Genomic DNA, 16,334 nt, shown 5'->3' with positions numbered 1-16,334 from the left:
GGTTTCTGATAATGGTACACAGTTCGTGTCAAAGGAATTTGCTACGATGTGCCAGGAGGCAGGAATTGAGCATGTTCGCTCACCAGCATTTCATCCTCAATCGAACGGTCAAGCAGAAAGATTTGTTGACACATTGAAGAGAGGATTGAAAAAGTTAAAAGGGGAGGGAAGTGTGAACAATGAGATTTTATCTCAATTTCTGTTGCACTATCGCTCAACACCGTCAAATGCTCTTGGAGGTTTGACACCAGCAGAAGTTCATCTCGGAAGGCGTCTGAGAACGAGGTTATCTTTAATGATACCACAGTTGAATAAGACTGTAGATTCAGAGCAAGTTGCAATGAAAGAACAGTTTGATAAGCATCACGGAGTGAAAGCCAGAAGTTACCGTAAAGGTGATTCTGTATTTGTGAAGGTATTCGAGAAGAATACATGGTCGTGGAAACCTGGAAAGGTTAGCCAGCGACAAGGTCGAGTCGTCTACGTCATCGGTCTGAATGACGGACGAGAGCGTGTTGTACATGCCAATCAAATGAAGATGCGATTGGAGGAGTCAACACAGGAGAAAAGCAAGGAGCATGAGTGGGCTACCACTATGTTCGATGTGTTCGAGTTGCCGACAGTTTGGTCAGCAAGGAAGTCTACCGATGAAGCGAAGAGGGATATGACACCGACACCAGTCATGGATTCACCACAACGAGTGCATCAAGGTCAAGGGACATCATCATCTCCAGCGCAGCAAGTTCAGTCGAGGGCATCTACTCAACAATCGTCAAGTCAGTCAACAACAACTACAGCAGTTCAAGGACAACGACTTGCTCCGTCTCCAGTTCAACCAAGAAGGACAACCCGTGTCAGGAAGAACGTCGTCAAGTACGATCCATCAGATCACAGCTAAATTCTTATTTGTGATACTTTCTATTTTGTTCTACTCATCCTGATACCATCATTGTTGTTACCTGATTAACCAGTATGTTTTATCTTTACGTAGGGAGGTGTTGTGACGTTGTTTATTTAGTCACAAAGATTTATATTATTTTTGATCTACCCGCTTTCCCTCGTATTCCCCCGTTTACCCGCGAAGAGGAAATGTCATCCTTTCCTCTCATTCTAGATTCAGTTCTACGTTTTAACTTGTTACCGGAACGTGACCGTTCCGGAGATATATTGTTCCCCTTGTCCCCCTCATATTGTAGTAGTTAAGAATCACTAATAAAGCAGTGATTATACCAACATTGTATCTCTATTAGCACGAGACACAACAATAAGTATAAGTGTATAAGTTTCAATTAAATTTAACAGGAGATCAGTTTGAGTTTGATGGATTGATGGGTGGATTGGTGGGTGGCTAGAATGAATATGCCAACGATAGTTAAAGAAGCGAGAATAATTAGAATCCTATGAGGTTGTCGTTGTCTACCATCTCTTCGGGATGTACTCTCCGTAGTTGGCCACAATTCTCTCCTCTCGTTCCTCCGCTTCCAGAAGTCCCTGAACAGCTGAATCTGTCTCCTTTTGGCTTACTGGGTACACAGTGACATTGATGATTTTCTTGATCTTCGGAACTTTCGGAGGCACTGGGACTGTCTTATTTTTATCGTTTTTCGGCGAACTAGAAGAATCGGCTGCTCGCTTTCTACGTGGCTTTGACACTTGTTTCTTGCTCTTCTCGGTCATCTTTTCAGCAGCACTCTCGTTCTCCTTATTAGGCTTGTTGTACCAGTTCTCTTCTAGATTGGCCTGTAGCCGTCGAATGTTGACGTTCTTAACAACAGTCATTGCTTTTTTAGAGGTAGTCTTGACGGATGGCATTGGGAATAGTAGTAGTAGCGAGTTTTAGGAGAGAGCCAAAATGGGAATGAATGAGTTACTAGGGGATCACTAACCTCGTATGGGAGAAGGGGCGGAGTCACAGGCGGAGTCACTCTTGCACACTATACTCGATCTTCACATATTGTTGTCATAGACAACACTATTTTACGGTTGTTGATCTGTAAATAAAAATAAGAAGTTTCGAAGAATGGAATTCAGAGATGGGTTTTAGAGAGTGAAAATACTAGAATAGATTATTGAAAATGTGACCGTTCTAATGAACAACCATGGAGAGAATCTCATTTACTTGGGAAAGTCATGGAGTCAGTTTGGAGTTATGGGACGTTATCTATATCATTAGAAAGCTGAGAAAACGCTGATTCGAAATATATATTCACTTTTTACTCTCGAGTCCTGGTATTCGAGAAAAACAAGGTCAAAGTTTGGTAAAATAGAGAATTATCACCTTTCTCTGACACGCGTGTTGAAAAGATAATAATATCTTTATTTTCTTAACTTCGACCTTGTTTTTCTCGAATACTAGACCTCGAGGGCAAAAACTGAATACATATTTGGAATCAGCGTTTTCTCAGCTTTCCAATGATATAAATCACGTCCCATAACGCCAAACGGGCTTCATGACCTTCCCTAATAAGGAAATGTTTTTGAATTTCGAAAAGAGAACTCATATGGTCATTTGGTTACCTGAAGGCGCGAATAGTTCAGTTCGCGGCGCACTCGAATGATTCCTTCCTCCATTTCTGTAACCCTCCACACATTCCCGCCAGAATTTCCTGCACTTTCGTGGAAGTAGATCAAAAAATCCCTTCAATATTTGTTTCCCTCCAGTAGATCAAATTTGCATATCAAATTTATTTTAGAATCAATAATATAACATAATAAGAAACATCACATAATTAACTCGAATCGAACATTTATGACATGAGCAATCGAACTCTATAGCTTGTAAATGCTATCGTTCTGACAAATCAGACAGTGCTAATTGCATATGTGAAGTTCGGAACCTTTTACCTTTGACATCTTTTGTTTCAATGTCGTTGACATGTTTGTAAAGAGCTGCGAAATGGTATTTTTTGAAAATCTGGGAAGAGGGGATCTTGTAGAGAGAGAAATCTGAATTTTACATTTTCAGGTCAAAAAACCAACCTGTCAGAAGGTGGAGGAGCACATGGCAGTGCTAATAGTGAGTTTTGGGAACAACAGACACACAGACAGACAAATATCTGGAATTCTGTGCTTCTGGGAATCTAAGAAACCAAATTTCTGGAAATTTAGGATATCCGGACACACAAAGACACAGACAGACAGACATCAGGATCATGGCTGAGCGAAAAAAAATTCGGATAGTTTTCGGAAAAACCGTTCTGAAATTTTTCAAAAATTAAGTAACAAAATAGTGATTTTTCGGTTTTTCCTAAATATATATATAAATACTTTTGCCTATGAAAAATTCATTTTCCCAGACAGTTTTCTTGAAACTTTTTTTTCGAATTTTTCGGTTTTTTCGGTTAAAATTTTTCAGTCTAAACTTTTCGAAAAAAAATTCGAAAACTTCGGCCTGAAAAAGCCAATGTACTCTTTTTTTCGAAAAATTTTTGACGGAAAAGTTCGTAAAAAAATTTCAAGAAAACTGCCTGAAAAATTAGTTTTTCGGAGCCAAAAATCTTGAATTTGTATGAAAATTTTAAGTATTTCAAGTGCAGACCCCCAGAAACCTGTTTTTGAGCTGAAAATTACACAAAATTTCAGCAAAAATCGAAAAATCACTATTTTGATACATAATTGTTGAAAAATTCTAAAATTTTTCGAACGATTTCTTCGAAAACTCTGAAAACGTTTGGTCTGAAAATTTTTTCGCACAGCCCTGATCGGGAAACATAAAGATACAGACAGACGGACATCTGGATATCTAGACATTCATAATTTTCAGCACGACAGCTCTCTATCATTCGTGAAACCATGTTACATAACAGTGTCAAAAAAAGATGAGACGACTGGAACGAATCATGAGTTATCGTTTCGAATCGATACGACAATTCTGACGGAATCAAAGAAGACGAACAGTGCTGCGAGTATCCATCGGACGACGTCGAGTTGTCGGAATTCGTATGGATTCGATCACGCGGATCGGCCGGATTTCTTGGATGAAGTTGGGAGAGAAGTGTTGAATGAGAGTATGGAAAAGAAGAAGTCGTTGGTGGGAAAAGAGGAAATTGTAAGCAGATTCTAGAGAAGAAGAAACTCTGAAAATTGAAATTTTTAATTTCTTGAAACTCCAAGTCATAGATTACCAAAGACTCTGAATTTTTTTATCTTAAAAACCCTTGAAAATTTATTTTTGGGCAAACTTTATTCGGAGAAAAAAATCTAAGTTTCAGCTGAAAACCCCGATTTCTCCCACCGAAAATGAGCTTTTCAGCCGAAAAATGGGATTTTTAAGCGATTTTCAGTCGCAAGACCCCGACTTTTAGTATTGAAAAACTGAAAATTTCCCATTCCAAAAAATTGTAATAATTACAGATTTTTTTTCTGATTCTGATTAATTTCGAATTTTTTGAATTCATATGATTCTACAGTTCGAAATCTAGAATCCGAATGTCTAAGCTTCCAAATGTTTAACCACTCGGCTACTTTCCGCTACAGTTGCGCAGCACTAACGCAGCAGTCATTCGTGGACCGCTCGCCTGCTGCATCAGAGGCGCACAAGTGTTGCATGAATGCTGCACAGTTGTTGCATCAGTGCTGCCGGCGTGCTGCATGCGCTCATTGCTTCTCGTTTCTAATCAGTATAGTTAATTTGTGAACAGAATAACAGAAATAACGATTAATATTTATTTTAAGAATATTAAATTTAAAAAATTAAAGCAAAAACAAAACACTTAGAAACGTCATTGAAATTCCATGGTGACCGACAGTCGATGAAGTTTCCAAGTTCCTACTATCTGTAGACGTCTGGTGCCCCAAGCTCATCGACTCTAGAACTGAAAAAGAATATTTCAATGAAATTCGGTTGGAAACAACTCACATTTTTATATCATCTCTTACTGAAAACGCTTCAAAAGTCCAAATTTTTTAATCGAATAGGCGAATAATGTTGATCAGCTGCTCTCTCTGAATTGTTTTTGCCATCCAAACACATTCTTCTTCTGAAAAATAATATTTTCAAAAAATAGAGTAAAAATAAGTCGGAAAAATGATAAAACTTGTTAAATAGACAATAAATATCATTGGAAAAAAAAAGAAAAATGCAGCCAAAGTCCAATTTGCATTAGAGCGAATATACAGTTGCTGCACGACTGTTGTGAGATTGTTGCACAACTGGTGCATGCCCCAAAAACAAGGGAACCATCAGTCGCAGTGACGTGAAAGCTGTGTAACTGTTGCATATGTTCTGATTTTTCCTAATTGCGGTGGAACTGTTGCAATCTTGTCGCGTAACTGTTGCAAAAGCTGTGAATGCTGCGTAACTGTTGCGGGAAGTAGCCGAGCAGACAAACTGAAGTCCATTCTTTCAAAGTGTTGAATTTTGTTTTTTTGCAGATTTTAAGACATTGACATACCGGAATATAGTAACCTATAAGTAAATTTGAGCTTGGGCTCTTGAAATCATGCTTGTTAACCGGGCCGATTTGAGCCACCTCGTAACTCTCTTCAAACTCAATATTGTGATCTGAAAAATATACCAAAATGTAGATCCCAGCGAGTTCTATATCTGTGATCTACTACGGGCCGGATGGCTAGTCAGTCGTTAATGGGCCGCGGTCCGGGCTAGAATTTTATTCGGCACTTGGCACATTAACGACTTGCCATCCGGCACGTAGCAGATCACAGACATAGATCTCGTTAAGATCTACATTTTGGTATATTTTTCAGCTCAGAATATTGATTTTGGAGTGAGTTACGTGCCGGATCGTGTCGGCTCGGTTAACAAGTATGATTTTAAGAGTCCAAACCTGAATTTCCAGAATTTGTAAGAAATCGTGTCTAATGAAAGAAAAATGAGATTTTCAACTCCTGAAAACTTATGGGTGTTTCGGTATGTTAATGTCTCAAAATATGCAAAGTTACTCAAATAACGAATTCTGAACGTCCGAAACTTAAAAATTTAGAAAATTCTATTCCAAAACCATAGGTATTAGCTCGGCACATTTCTTACAACTGCGCTCCACCGAAATGACCTTGAAAAATGTCTCTTTTTCTCTGAGTCTCTCAATTTCGCACACAATTTTCTTGGTTTTGGTAGAGCGCGGTTGTAAGAGGGGTGCCGTGCTAATAACTATTACATCCCATTTCATTTCAGTCTTGCGTTCTCTCCCTGGCAAAAGGTGCTCCCGGTCTCATCACGAATCGAATCGACTTTCTGAAACAAAACGAAGTAGTCACATGCACTCTGGAGACCGTCGATACAGTATCCCTTGACAATGTTCAATTGACATTTCGAGAACTTTATATGAGTCGAGCAGATATGTTTCGTTATCGGAGTTGTCTAATCGGACGGATGACTTATGTGGATGAGCAGAAACGTCATATGAATATCAATACACGGATTTCGGATATGTGGCGGAAGGGATCACTCGTTAGGAGTGGTTTCGTAACAGACAAAACGAGAGTTGTGTTCCGTTCCAGTTCATCTACAGTACTCATATTCATTCAAATGTGTTCTGAGATGAATCAGTTGGATCCACAAGGAGATTTGTATCTGGAAAAATGTATCAAGGGATTCTTGACAGAGTTGTTCCAGAAGTGGAAGGAACAGTCATGCACGCATTATGTGTCCATTATTTTGTGCTCCCGGTGGTATGCGGTGAGTTTTCGAAAAATTTTGGAAATTTCTGCTGAAGTTTTCAAAAATCAAGTAACAAAAATAGTGATTTTCGATTTTTTCTAATTTTGTACTCAAAACAGGTTTTGGGGAACTGCCTTCGAAGTAATTACCGTTTTCATACAAACAAGATTTTCGCCTCCAAAAAAATTTTTTTCAGACAGTTTTCTTGCAAATTTTTTATTTATTTTTCGGTTATTTCGGTCAAAAGTTCTCGAAAAAAAAATAATTTTTAGGAATTTTTCGGTATGAAGTTTTCGAAGAAAAAAATTTCTAGTAGTTTTCTGAAATCGGACCGGAATACAAAATCCAAAAACATGAAAATTCACAGGAACATGGTCTTTGGACATTCGGACAGACAGATTGGCGATTTTTGATGTCACCCGGAGTTCTGGAAGGCTAAAAAATTGAAAACGCTACCGGAGAAATGACTAAGAATCTAGATTTTTGAAGAATCTGAACAAAACTTCATTGAGACAGACATCTGAACAATAGGATCCTCAGATAGATGTCCAATAGGAAAAACACATTCAACATTTTATCGATAAAATCTATATTTGTTATCAAAAAACCGTGATTTTTCAAATTTTCTGTAGTGAAAATCAGCTGAAACGACAAAAAACATGTCAACGGGGCATCCAGACCAGATTTTCCGACTTTTTCACTGTCAAAATCTGTTTAAACAACGAAAAATCGGACATCCGGACAGACAGACAAACATTCAATTTTCCAGATTAATGGAGTAGACGACGCGGCGAAGAAGTTCATGAAGGGTGCATGCGATCATCGTGGACGATACTATCAGGATTTCTATCGATTACTCTTCCAGAATGAACATTATGAGGATTGGGCGGATAAGCAGTTGAAAGAGGTTGGACCACCTCACTGAACCCACAATTCATTACAAATTTCAGATAAACGTCGGGTGCAGCAAGTATTCGTCCCAAATTCAAGATAAACTGAAAGATATGCTCCCACAGGTTCAATTTGAGATCTCGACGGCTGCCGATGGGAATTTTTTGCAAGTTGTGAATATGAGTATGAACTCGTTCAGTATGTATCATTCGGATCGACGATTTGAGACTACTGGACAACAGGTAAGAGGATATCTGGATGTGGGGATGGATAGATGGACAGACAGGAGGACAGACAGGAAATTCAGAAAATATTGCTGTCAGAAATCGGAAGACTTGAATTGCTTGAATTCTGGCGTACCTTCGACGCGTTTTCGACAAAAACTGTGTCTCTAAATTGGCAACAAATAAAGCAAAGGACATCTGGACCTGCAGACAAGTATTCGGACATCCGGACAGATAAAGAGAGGGACAGACACTGCAAATTTTTTTTGAGAATCTGCAAATCTGACTTCCATCTGAAATTTCAAAAACTCGTAATGTTCTGGAATTCGGATATCCGGAGTACAATTGGATAGACAGACATCCGGACATTCAGACTAAACTACAGACAGAATGGAAATTGAGAAACACAGGAATCCTTCACACTCACATTTCTGGACATCCGGATATCCGGACAAACAGATATCTGAACAGACAAAATTTCAAAAAACCTGGAAATTCTGACATCCAATTTATCTAGAAATCCTTGAACAGTGTTGTTGGATTTCATTTAGATCTGGCGCGCCTTAGTCGCGTTTTTTGATTAGTTTTGATGCAATAAAAGGCATTTGGACATCCGGACAAACCGATGCACATACCGACATTTCAAACTTTAATTCCTCATTTCCAGATCATCTTCGTCACCCCGGGAAACGGTGTCCTCCACGTCGATCGAGATCTCGTTGGTCTCACAAAACAACGTGTAATTGACATGGGAATCTCACTGGATATGGTATGTCTTGGCGAGCAACCCCTTCACGCGGTCCCCCTTTTCGTCTTTCATCCGATCGTCGGACAAACCGACACACGTTGTGAATATTTTATTCCGCATTGGATGAATTACTCGTATTATCGAATGGCTCGACGAACGGCTATCTCAACGACATTCCGGCCACGTATCCAATTGCCAGCTGATGTTTTATCGGCGCCGAAAAAGATGATGATGGGAACGACGAAGACTGAAATTGAGAGAGGCGAAGAGTTCTATCGGAAATTCGACGAGGCGAAACTCGCCGCAGTGTGTGCATCGATTCAGTTACTACCGAAAGAAGAAGCGAATGAGGAGTCGAAAGTGTTGATAAATGCACCGAGAGTCGGACGGAAGTTAGTGAGAGAGATACTTGGATTGACTGGGCCAGATCCATTGGATTCACCCGAGAAGTCGTCGGATGGAGGAGGAGGAGAGATGGAGAAGAACAAGAAGAAGGAACAAGAGCTGGAGGAAGAGATGAAAGGTTCGGTGGATTTGGTGGGGAAGGATTACTGTAGTTTGACGAATTACTGTAGTTTGAAGGATTACTTTATCTTAAAAGGTTACTGTTGTTTAAAGGATTACTGTAGTTTGAAGGATTACTGTAGCTTAAAGGATTACTGTAGTTTAAAGGATTACTGTAGATTAAAGGATTACTGTAGTTTGAAGGATTACTGTAGTTTGAAAGATTACTGTAGTTTGAAGGATTACTGTAGATTAAAGGATTACTGTAGTTTAAAGGATTACTGTAGTTTTCTAGGTTTACTGTAGTTTGAAAGATTACTGTAGTTTGAAGGATTACTGTAGATTAAAGGATTACTGTAGTTTAAAGGATTACTGTAGTTTGAAGGATTACTTTATCTTAAAAGGTTACTGTTGTTTAAAGGATTACTGTAGTTTGAAGGATTACTGTAGCTTAAAGGATTACTGTAGTTTAAAGGATTACTGTAGATTAAAGGATTACTGTAGTTTGAAGGATTACTGTAGTTTGAAAGATTACTGTAGTTTGAAGGATTACTGTAGATTAAAGGATTACTGTAGTTTAAAGGATTACTGTAGTTTTCTAGGTTTACTGTAGTTTGAAAGATTACTGTAGTTTGAAGGATTACTGTAGATTAAAGGATTACTGTAGTTTAAAGGATTACTGTAGTTTGAAGGATTACTTTATCTTAAAAGGTTACTGTTGTTTAAAGGATTACTGTAGTTTGAAGGATTACTGTAGCTTAAAGGATTACTGTAGTTTAAAGGATTACTGTAGTTTTCTAGGTTTACTGTAGTTTGAAAGATTACTGTAGTTTGAAGGATTACTGTAGATTAAAGGATTACTGTAGTTTTCTAGGTTTACTGTAGTTTTCCAGGATTAATTCATATTGATCGGGTTCTAGTCATGATTACACTCATTTAAGACGCGTTTTCCAGTAGTTAGAAACTCGCGCAGGTGAAAAATTCACGGTAGATTTTTAATAAAATTTTATTAAAAAAATAATAAATTTCTTCATATTTTACTGTAGAAAACATATTTTCAGTAAAATCATTCAGTCTGGTGCACCTTCGGTGCGTTTTCTAGAAGATGCGTATTTTTTGTATCTGAGACAAATTCATACTGTCTCGAAACTAACACTTTTGGTTAAAAAACGCGTCCCAGGCGCGCCAGCCACGTATTTTATGGCGTATTCAATTTTCTGTTGAAAACGCGTCGCAGGTGCGCCAGACTTCTTTCGAATTATTGAAAATGTCTATTCAGGCGCCTCAGACACGCCAGATCCTCATTCCATCCCAAAAACGAATTTTTTCAATCAAATTTACAGGAAACAAACAACTGTTTCATGACGATTTTTTCCAAAACGATGCGACTCCAATGTTCGAAGATGCTCCGCCCGCGGCACCAGAACCCTTTCCACCGCCAGTATCCACGTCATCTCAAAGTGAAACGAAACGAAAGAAGCTCCGCCCCCGTGACGAGACGAAAAGCGACATGGCCAACGGACGGGAGATCCGTCGAGAGCCCCCTTTGTCCGTGTCCGTTCGGCCGGTCTCAGCGGCGAGAGAAATTCAGAAACCGTCTCCCTATAAAACACTTCCACCTCTTGTTAGTAATCACTCGAACTCCTCGTGGACAACCAATACAAGGGTAGGCTTTTCGTTTGAGCCCATGGTGAGTGTGTTTTTTTGCTGTTTTTTGAAAAGGAATTTCTTTTTTATATTAGCAGTCCAACCCTCTTACAACTGCGCCCCGCCGCAAACGAGAGAGTATGGGCGAGAGACGCAGAGTTTTTTCTCTCGCCAACACTGATTTACACAGATTTTTTTTATTACATATTTTCGCAATATTTCATAACAATTTACAGAAAATACTTTGAAAAAATGCGATAATAGGTCAAAAACTGTGAAAATTTGTGTTGGTGCGAGAAAAAACTCTGCGTCTCTCGTCGATACTCTCTCGTTTGCGGCGGAGCGCAGTTGTAAGAACTGTGCCGAGCTAATAGTTTTTGTTCCAAAAAATTGAAAAGTTTTTGGCGAAATTTGAGATGCGGTGAAATATGACTAATAATGCACTGAGTGAAGACATCTGGATATATAGATAGATTTAGGACAGCCGGAGATTCGGACACACAGATATACATTCCGGATTTGAAAGCATCTGAAATAAACGAGTTTTTTGCTTTAAATTGTGCAAAAATATCAAATTTTTCAAATAAAATTATTTGGAATCCTATTAGCTCGGCGCAGTTCCTACAGCTGCGCTCCACTGAAATCTCCTTGAAAAATGTCTCTTTTTCTCTGAGTCTCTCAATTTCACACACGTGTTTCTTTGGTTTCGGTAGAGCGCGGTTGTTACAAGCCTGCCGTGCTAACAGAAAACGAAATCCGAACATTTTTGGATATCCGGAATTACAGATCGACTGACAGAAAAGATGAATTTCGAATCGTTTTTATCGAAAAATCATAATTTTTAATCAGAAACTTTTGAATTCTTCAGAAAATCAGTTTACAATTCCGGACATCTGGACAAACAGACACATCTAAACTGACTGAATTTTGAGAAAATGTGCCTAACTTCGCACTAAACTAACCGGATTTTAGACTCTTTTTTGTAGTGAATTTTCTAACAAAAAGCGTATTTCAGCATAATTTTCGCTCAAAATTGACAACATTTGTAAAATCTGGCCAAATTTCAGGCCGGAACCAGTAATTTAAATAACAGACACCATAGTTGTACGAAATCTCGTAAATTCACACAAGAACCTTGTAAATTCACACAAGAATCTCGTAAATCGACACGAGATTCCCGTAAATTTACCCAAGAATCTCGTAAATTCACACAGGGTTCTCGTAAATCGACACAAGATTCGCGAATCGGACAGCTATGACAGACATACAGATAGACACTTAACTCAATATCGTAGACATCCGAAAATCACCAGAAACACGTACAGACAAACCCAAATGTTCTCCAGAATCTTTCCCAAATCCCCTCTTCAATCCATCCCATAATTTCAGCCCGACTCACCTCGTTCGGCCTCATACGAATCTGTAAAAATGCCGCCGAGTTCAATCATCGGATCAATCGAAGTGGGATCGTGTGAGTTTGGATTGTCCGTCTGTAAGTCTGATTATCCTCATGTCCACCGACTGTACATAAGCATGCATTTTTATGTGTGTCTGCATGAATATATCTTTGTCTTTTTTGGAATTTTGAACGAAAATCGCCGAAAAATTCCAAGAAAATTCGTCAAAAAACCATTATTTTCAATCAAAAACTCAATTTTGAGTTCCTCAGTTTCAGTACGATTTCTGTCCTGATATTTGTCCTGATATTACAGATGTTTTTTAAACTTTTTGTAAAATCTTGGGTTCTCAGTCATAGCTCTCCAATTTTTGACTGAAAATTTGAGATTTGGAGCGAAAATAGACTGGAAATAGCTGAAAATTCCCGATTTTTGGTCAAAAATCGGCTGAAAATCACTTTTCTTATCAAAAATTACTGATTTTCGTCATATTTCATTTTCAAAAAAAAAGTGTTTTTGGCTCTTATTTTATGAGTTTTTCACTCAAAAACCCGGATTTCGGACGGAAATTCACCGTTTTTCTTGAATTTCTGACTGAACATTAGCGAAATTTTGCCAGAAATCACGTTTTCGGCTGGTTAAAATCATACAATTGGGATTTAAAAAAATTTCCTTTTCCCTAAACTCACAACCACACATCCGCATGTCCGCACCGCCTGTCCCTCTGTCCCTCTATCCATCCAAATGTCCACATAATTAAGCTCCGCCCACTTTCCAGCGGCCCTCGCCAAACTCCGTGGAACGTCTCCAACACGACGTGGAACTTTCGAAGGTTCCACAACCACTCTCGCGAATCATCCCGAAAGTTTCACAGCCGTTTGGAAACGACAAAATGGACAATTGATAAATCCGTTTCGTCCGGAAGATTTTGCTGTTCAAGTGACGGCGAATCGACGGCGATGGATTCATGTATTCCCTGTGGATAGCTCGGGAAAATCCAAATTGGCACATCATTTCGTGTCCGGACAGAGTATTGTGCATATAGTTGGAGCACCCGAAGATCAGAAACGACACGTTGCTCGTAAGTGGTCACGGAGGGGAAGCCCCGTAAATCTACACTAGAAGCTTCGTAAATCTACATATATCCAAAATGAAACTACTAGTTTTTTAATCGACTGTTAACATTTTTCTGCGTAAAATTATACAGAGATACAGTAAGACTCCCGTAAAAACAGAATACTCTCGTAAATCGACACAAGCATATCGTAAATTTACACAATATTCTCGTAAATCCACACAAGATTCCCGTAAATCCACACAATACTCTCGTAAATCGACACTAGATTCTCGTAAATCGACACAACATTCTCGTAAATCCACACAATATTTTCGTAAATTCACACAAGATTCACGTAAATTCACACCAGAATCTTGTAAATTGGCACAAGACTCTCGTAAATCGACACGAGATTCCCGTAAATTCACAGAAGATTCCTGTAAAGCGACACAAGATTCCCATAAATTCACACAAGTATCTCGTAAATCGACATTCAGTGCCTTGAAAATCTATCAGAAATCTCATTTATTCATATCAGATTCTCTAAATATTCGTAAGATTGTCTCGTAATTTGACATTACCTATTCGTAAATTCACACAATGCTCTCGTAAATCGACACAAGATTCTCGTAAATCGACACAAGAATCCCGTAAATTCACACAAGAATCTCGAAAATCCGCACAAGATTCTCGTAAAACCACACAAAGTCTTCGTAAATCGACATGACTAACCCCATTCAGCTTCAGAAATCGGCTCCTCCTCCCTGGAAACGGTATCAATGAGCAAGAGTCCCGATCAGCTCTCCCTATCCGCCGACAGACGAAGTCTCACGAAACGAGGGGCTTCCGGAGTCATTGGATCAGATGATAAGAACGGATCGAAGTCGAATTCTGCGGGAAATACGTCGAAAAAATACAAAGTTTGGGCGTGGGGATCGACGGGAGAGGAGAAATGGAATGTCGATATGGAGATTGGAACTGATTGGAAATCTCTCGTCCGGTCGGCTCTTCTTCCCATCACAACTGATTTCTTCCCGGATGGACAGGCGTTGGTGGCACAACATGTACGAAATGATTATAGCATTTGGATTGATGTGAGTAGTGACTTTTGGTAACATTTTACGGCGCACGGTCTCCCACACTGCGAAAAAGAACTGCAAGAAACGTGAAGCCAATTCTTTCACGTTTTAATTCAATTCTTTTATTTTTTACACTGAAAATACAATATTTTCAGGTTTTCAGACGTCGGAATGGATGAAAAAAGGGTCCCATCCATCAGAATTGTAGAAAATAAATTCTCTATCGAATGAGCCATTAAACGTGAATTTTAGTCAGAAATTGACTTTTTTGATACAGAAAAACCGATTTTCAGAAAAATGAGATTTTCAGCAATTTCAGCCAATATATATTTTTCTGAAAATTTCAACAGTTTCAAAGGCTCCTTGAGTACATTATGTGAAATTTTCGGTTGAAACTGTTTTCTGCCAAAAATTTATACACTGAAAATCTCATTTTTCTGAAAATCGGTTTTTCTGTATAAAAAATGTCAATTTCTTATCAAAATTCTCGTTTTGTGGCTCATTCGATAGAGAATTTAATTTTACACAATTCTGATGGATGGGACATCCATTGCGACGTCTGAAAACCTGAAAATACTGCATTTTCAGTGCAAAAAATAAAAGAATTGAAATTTTCGGATAGTTTTCGAAAAAACCGTTCGAAAATTTTCAAAAATTAAGTATCAAAAATAGTGATTTTTCGATTTTTTCCGAAATTTTGCAACAATTCTGTGCTCTGATACAGGTTTCTGAGGCGCACCCGTAATTCCCGAGTACGGGAGCATAACGGCCAAGTTTTGAAATAAAAATTATAATTAAAATGATATACGTGAGCCCCGGAAAACACTTTTCGAATACATTTTTTCATTTCCAAGAATTTTACGTGATAGAAAATGTTCCCGATACCAAACTTGAGTTTTCAGTTATCCCGCTGTTAGATTTGAAGCAAAATTTTGTGCGAGCGGTTATTGAGTTCACTAAATTGAGGTATACAAATAGATAAAAAGAGAGTAGGAGGGAAAAGAAAGCTTCCGAGGGTCCCTATTTAAAGTTAATCGCTACTTCCGGGGGTCGTGAGCCAAGAGGCGGAGCGAGAGCAAGCTTCTGGGCGTCCCAGTTTTAAGGTAATCACTACTTCCAGGGTGCTGAGCCTAGGGGCGGAGCGAGAGCAAGCTCCAGGGTGTCCATGTTTTAAGGTAATCGCTACTTCCAGGGTTCTAAGCCAATGCGCGGGGTGAGAGCAAGCTTCTGGGCGTCTGTTCGTTGAAATTCACATTCCATGGCAAGCGGAATAATTGGTAATGAACAAGAAAGTGGGAAACACGCGGTGAGAAAAAAACCTCCCTGACCTCACGTGGTCTACAAAATTCTGAAAAATTAATGTGGCCTTTATGCTCCCGTACTCGGGAAATACAGAGAGGCGTTTCTGAGGGGGTCTGTCCTTGAAACACTTATGTATACAAATTATAGAATTTTGATTCCGAAAAACTCATTTTTTCAGACAGTTTTCTTGAATTTTGTTTTAAAAATTTTTTTAACGAAAAATGGATAATTTTTGCAGGACCAAACGACAGAAAACTACCGAAGCGGTTTATACGAACACGAAGAAGTGAGAAGTGTTACGTCGGCACAGTCGGATGCGCCGCCTGAAATCAAATCTCCAGAATTGATTGAAAGTTTTCATTCGGAAGTCAGTGGACATCAAGTCGTCGGAGGCGGTGGACCGAGTGGCGGAGGATTCCGTCGAGTTCGTGATAAAACGGAGAAGGTTTCGATGACTCGAATGATTTATGAGCAAATGATTCTGCAGAGGTTACAGAGAGGATATCAGATTGTTCTGTTGGATAAGGTTTGTGCCTTTTTTAGCTGAGTTTTCAGAGAAATTTCAGTGAAAATTGGAACAATGACCTGATGATATATACTGGGGCGCGTTTTTCAGTAAGACATTTCTCATCTGATAATCGCTGGGATTAATGATGCCTTTAATTCCATTGTCAGAAACTAAGAATGGTCAAAAATGGTGCATCTGGCGCGCCTTCAACGTTTTTCTTTATCTTGTCCGCTGAAAAATTGTGGTTTCTAAACTTCATCTTTGTGTTTCTGAGATCTATCAATTCTAGAAGAATACGGTAACCCCTAGAAAATCGTTGAGAAACTTAAAATTAAAAAAAGGCCTTTTTCATCAGAAA

General features: G+C 38.9%; 2 protein-coding genes across 2 annotated transcripts; one reads left to right on the top strand and one right to left on the bottom strand.

The window, feature by feature from the left end:
* Nucleotides 1-1,416: 1,416 nt before the first annotated feature.
* On the bottom strand, nucleotides 1,417-1,812 carry GCK72_009216 (uncharacterized protein; the record flags this gene model as incomplete). The annotated part of the gene is made up of 1 exon (XM_003095770.2): nucleotides 1,417-1,812. One exon carries the CDS (start codon nucleotides 1,810-1,812, stop codon nucleotides 1,417-1,419), a length of 396 nt encoding a protein of 131 aa, XP_003095818.2.
* A 1,189-nt stretch (nucleotides 1,813-3,001) lies between these two features.
* Nucleotides 3,002-16,015, top strand: GCK72_009215 (uncharacterized protein; the record flags this gene model as incomplete). The annotated part of the gene is made up of 11 exons (XM_053727269.1): nucleotides 3,002-3,016; nucleotides 3,764-4,048; nucleotides 6,134-6,637; nucleotides 7,389-7,526; nucleotides 7,570-7,752; nucleotides 8,402-9,005; nucleotides 10,330-10,676; nucleotides 12,023-12,125; nucleotides 12,809-13,111; nucleotides 13,835-14,181; nucleotides 15,707-16,015. The coding sequence occupies 11 exons, from the start codon at nucleotides 3,002-3,004 to the stop codon at nucleotides 16,013-16,015; spliced, it is 3,138 nt and encodes a 1,045-aa protein (XP_053586846.1).
* Nucleotides 16,016-16,334: the final 319 nt, after the last annotated feature.

Source organism: Caenorhabditis remanei, chromosome III (genome assembly GCF_010183535.1).
Source record: "Caenorhabditis remanei strain PX506 chromosome III, whole genome shotgun sequence".
Taxonomy (NCBI): Eukaryota; Metazoa; Nematoda; class Chromadorea; order Rhabditida; family Rhabditidae; genus Caenorhabditis; species Caenorhabditis remanei.
Note: the sequence above shows the minus strand (reverse complement) of the source record. Positions and strands in the feature narration are given on the sequence as shown.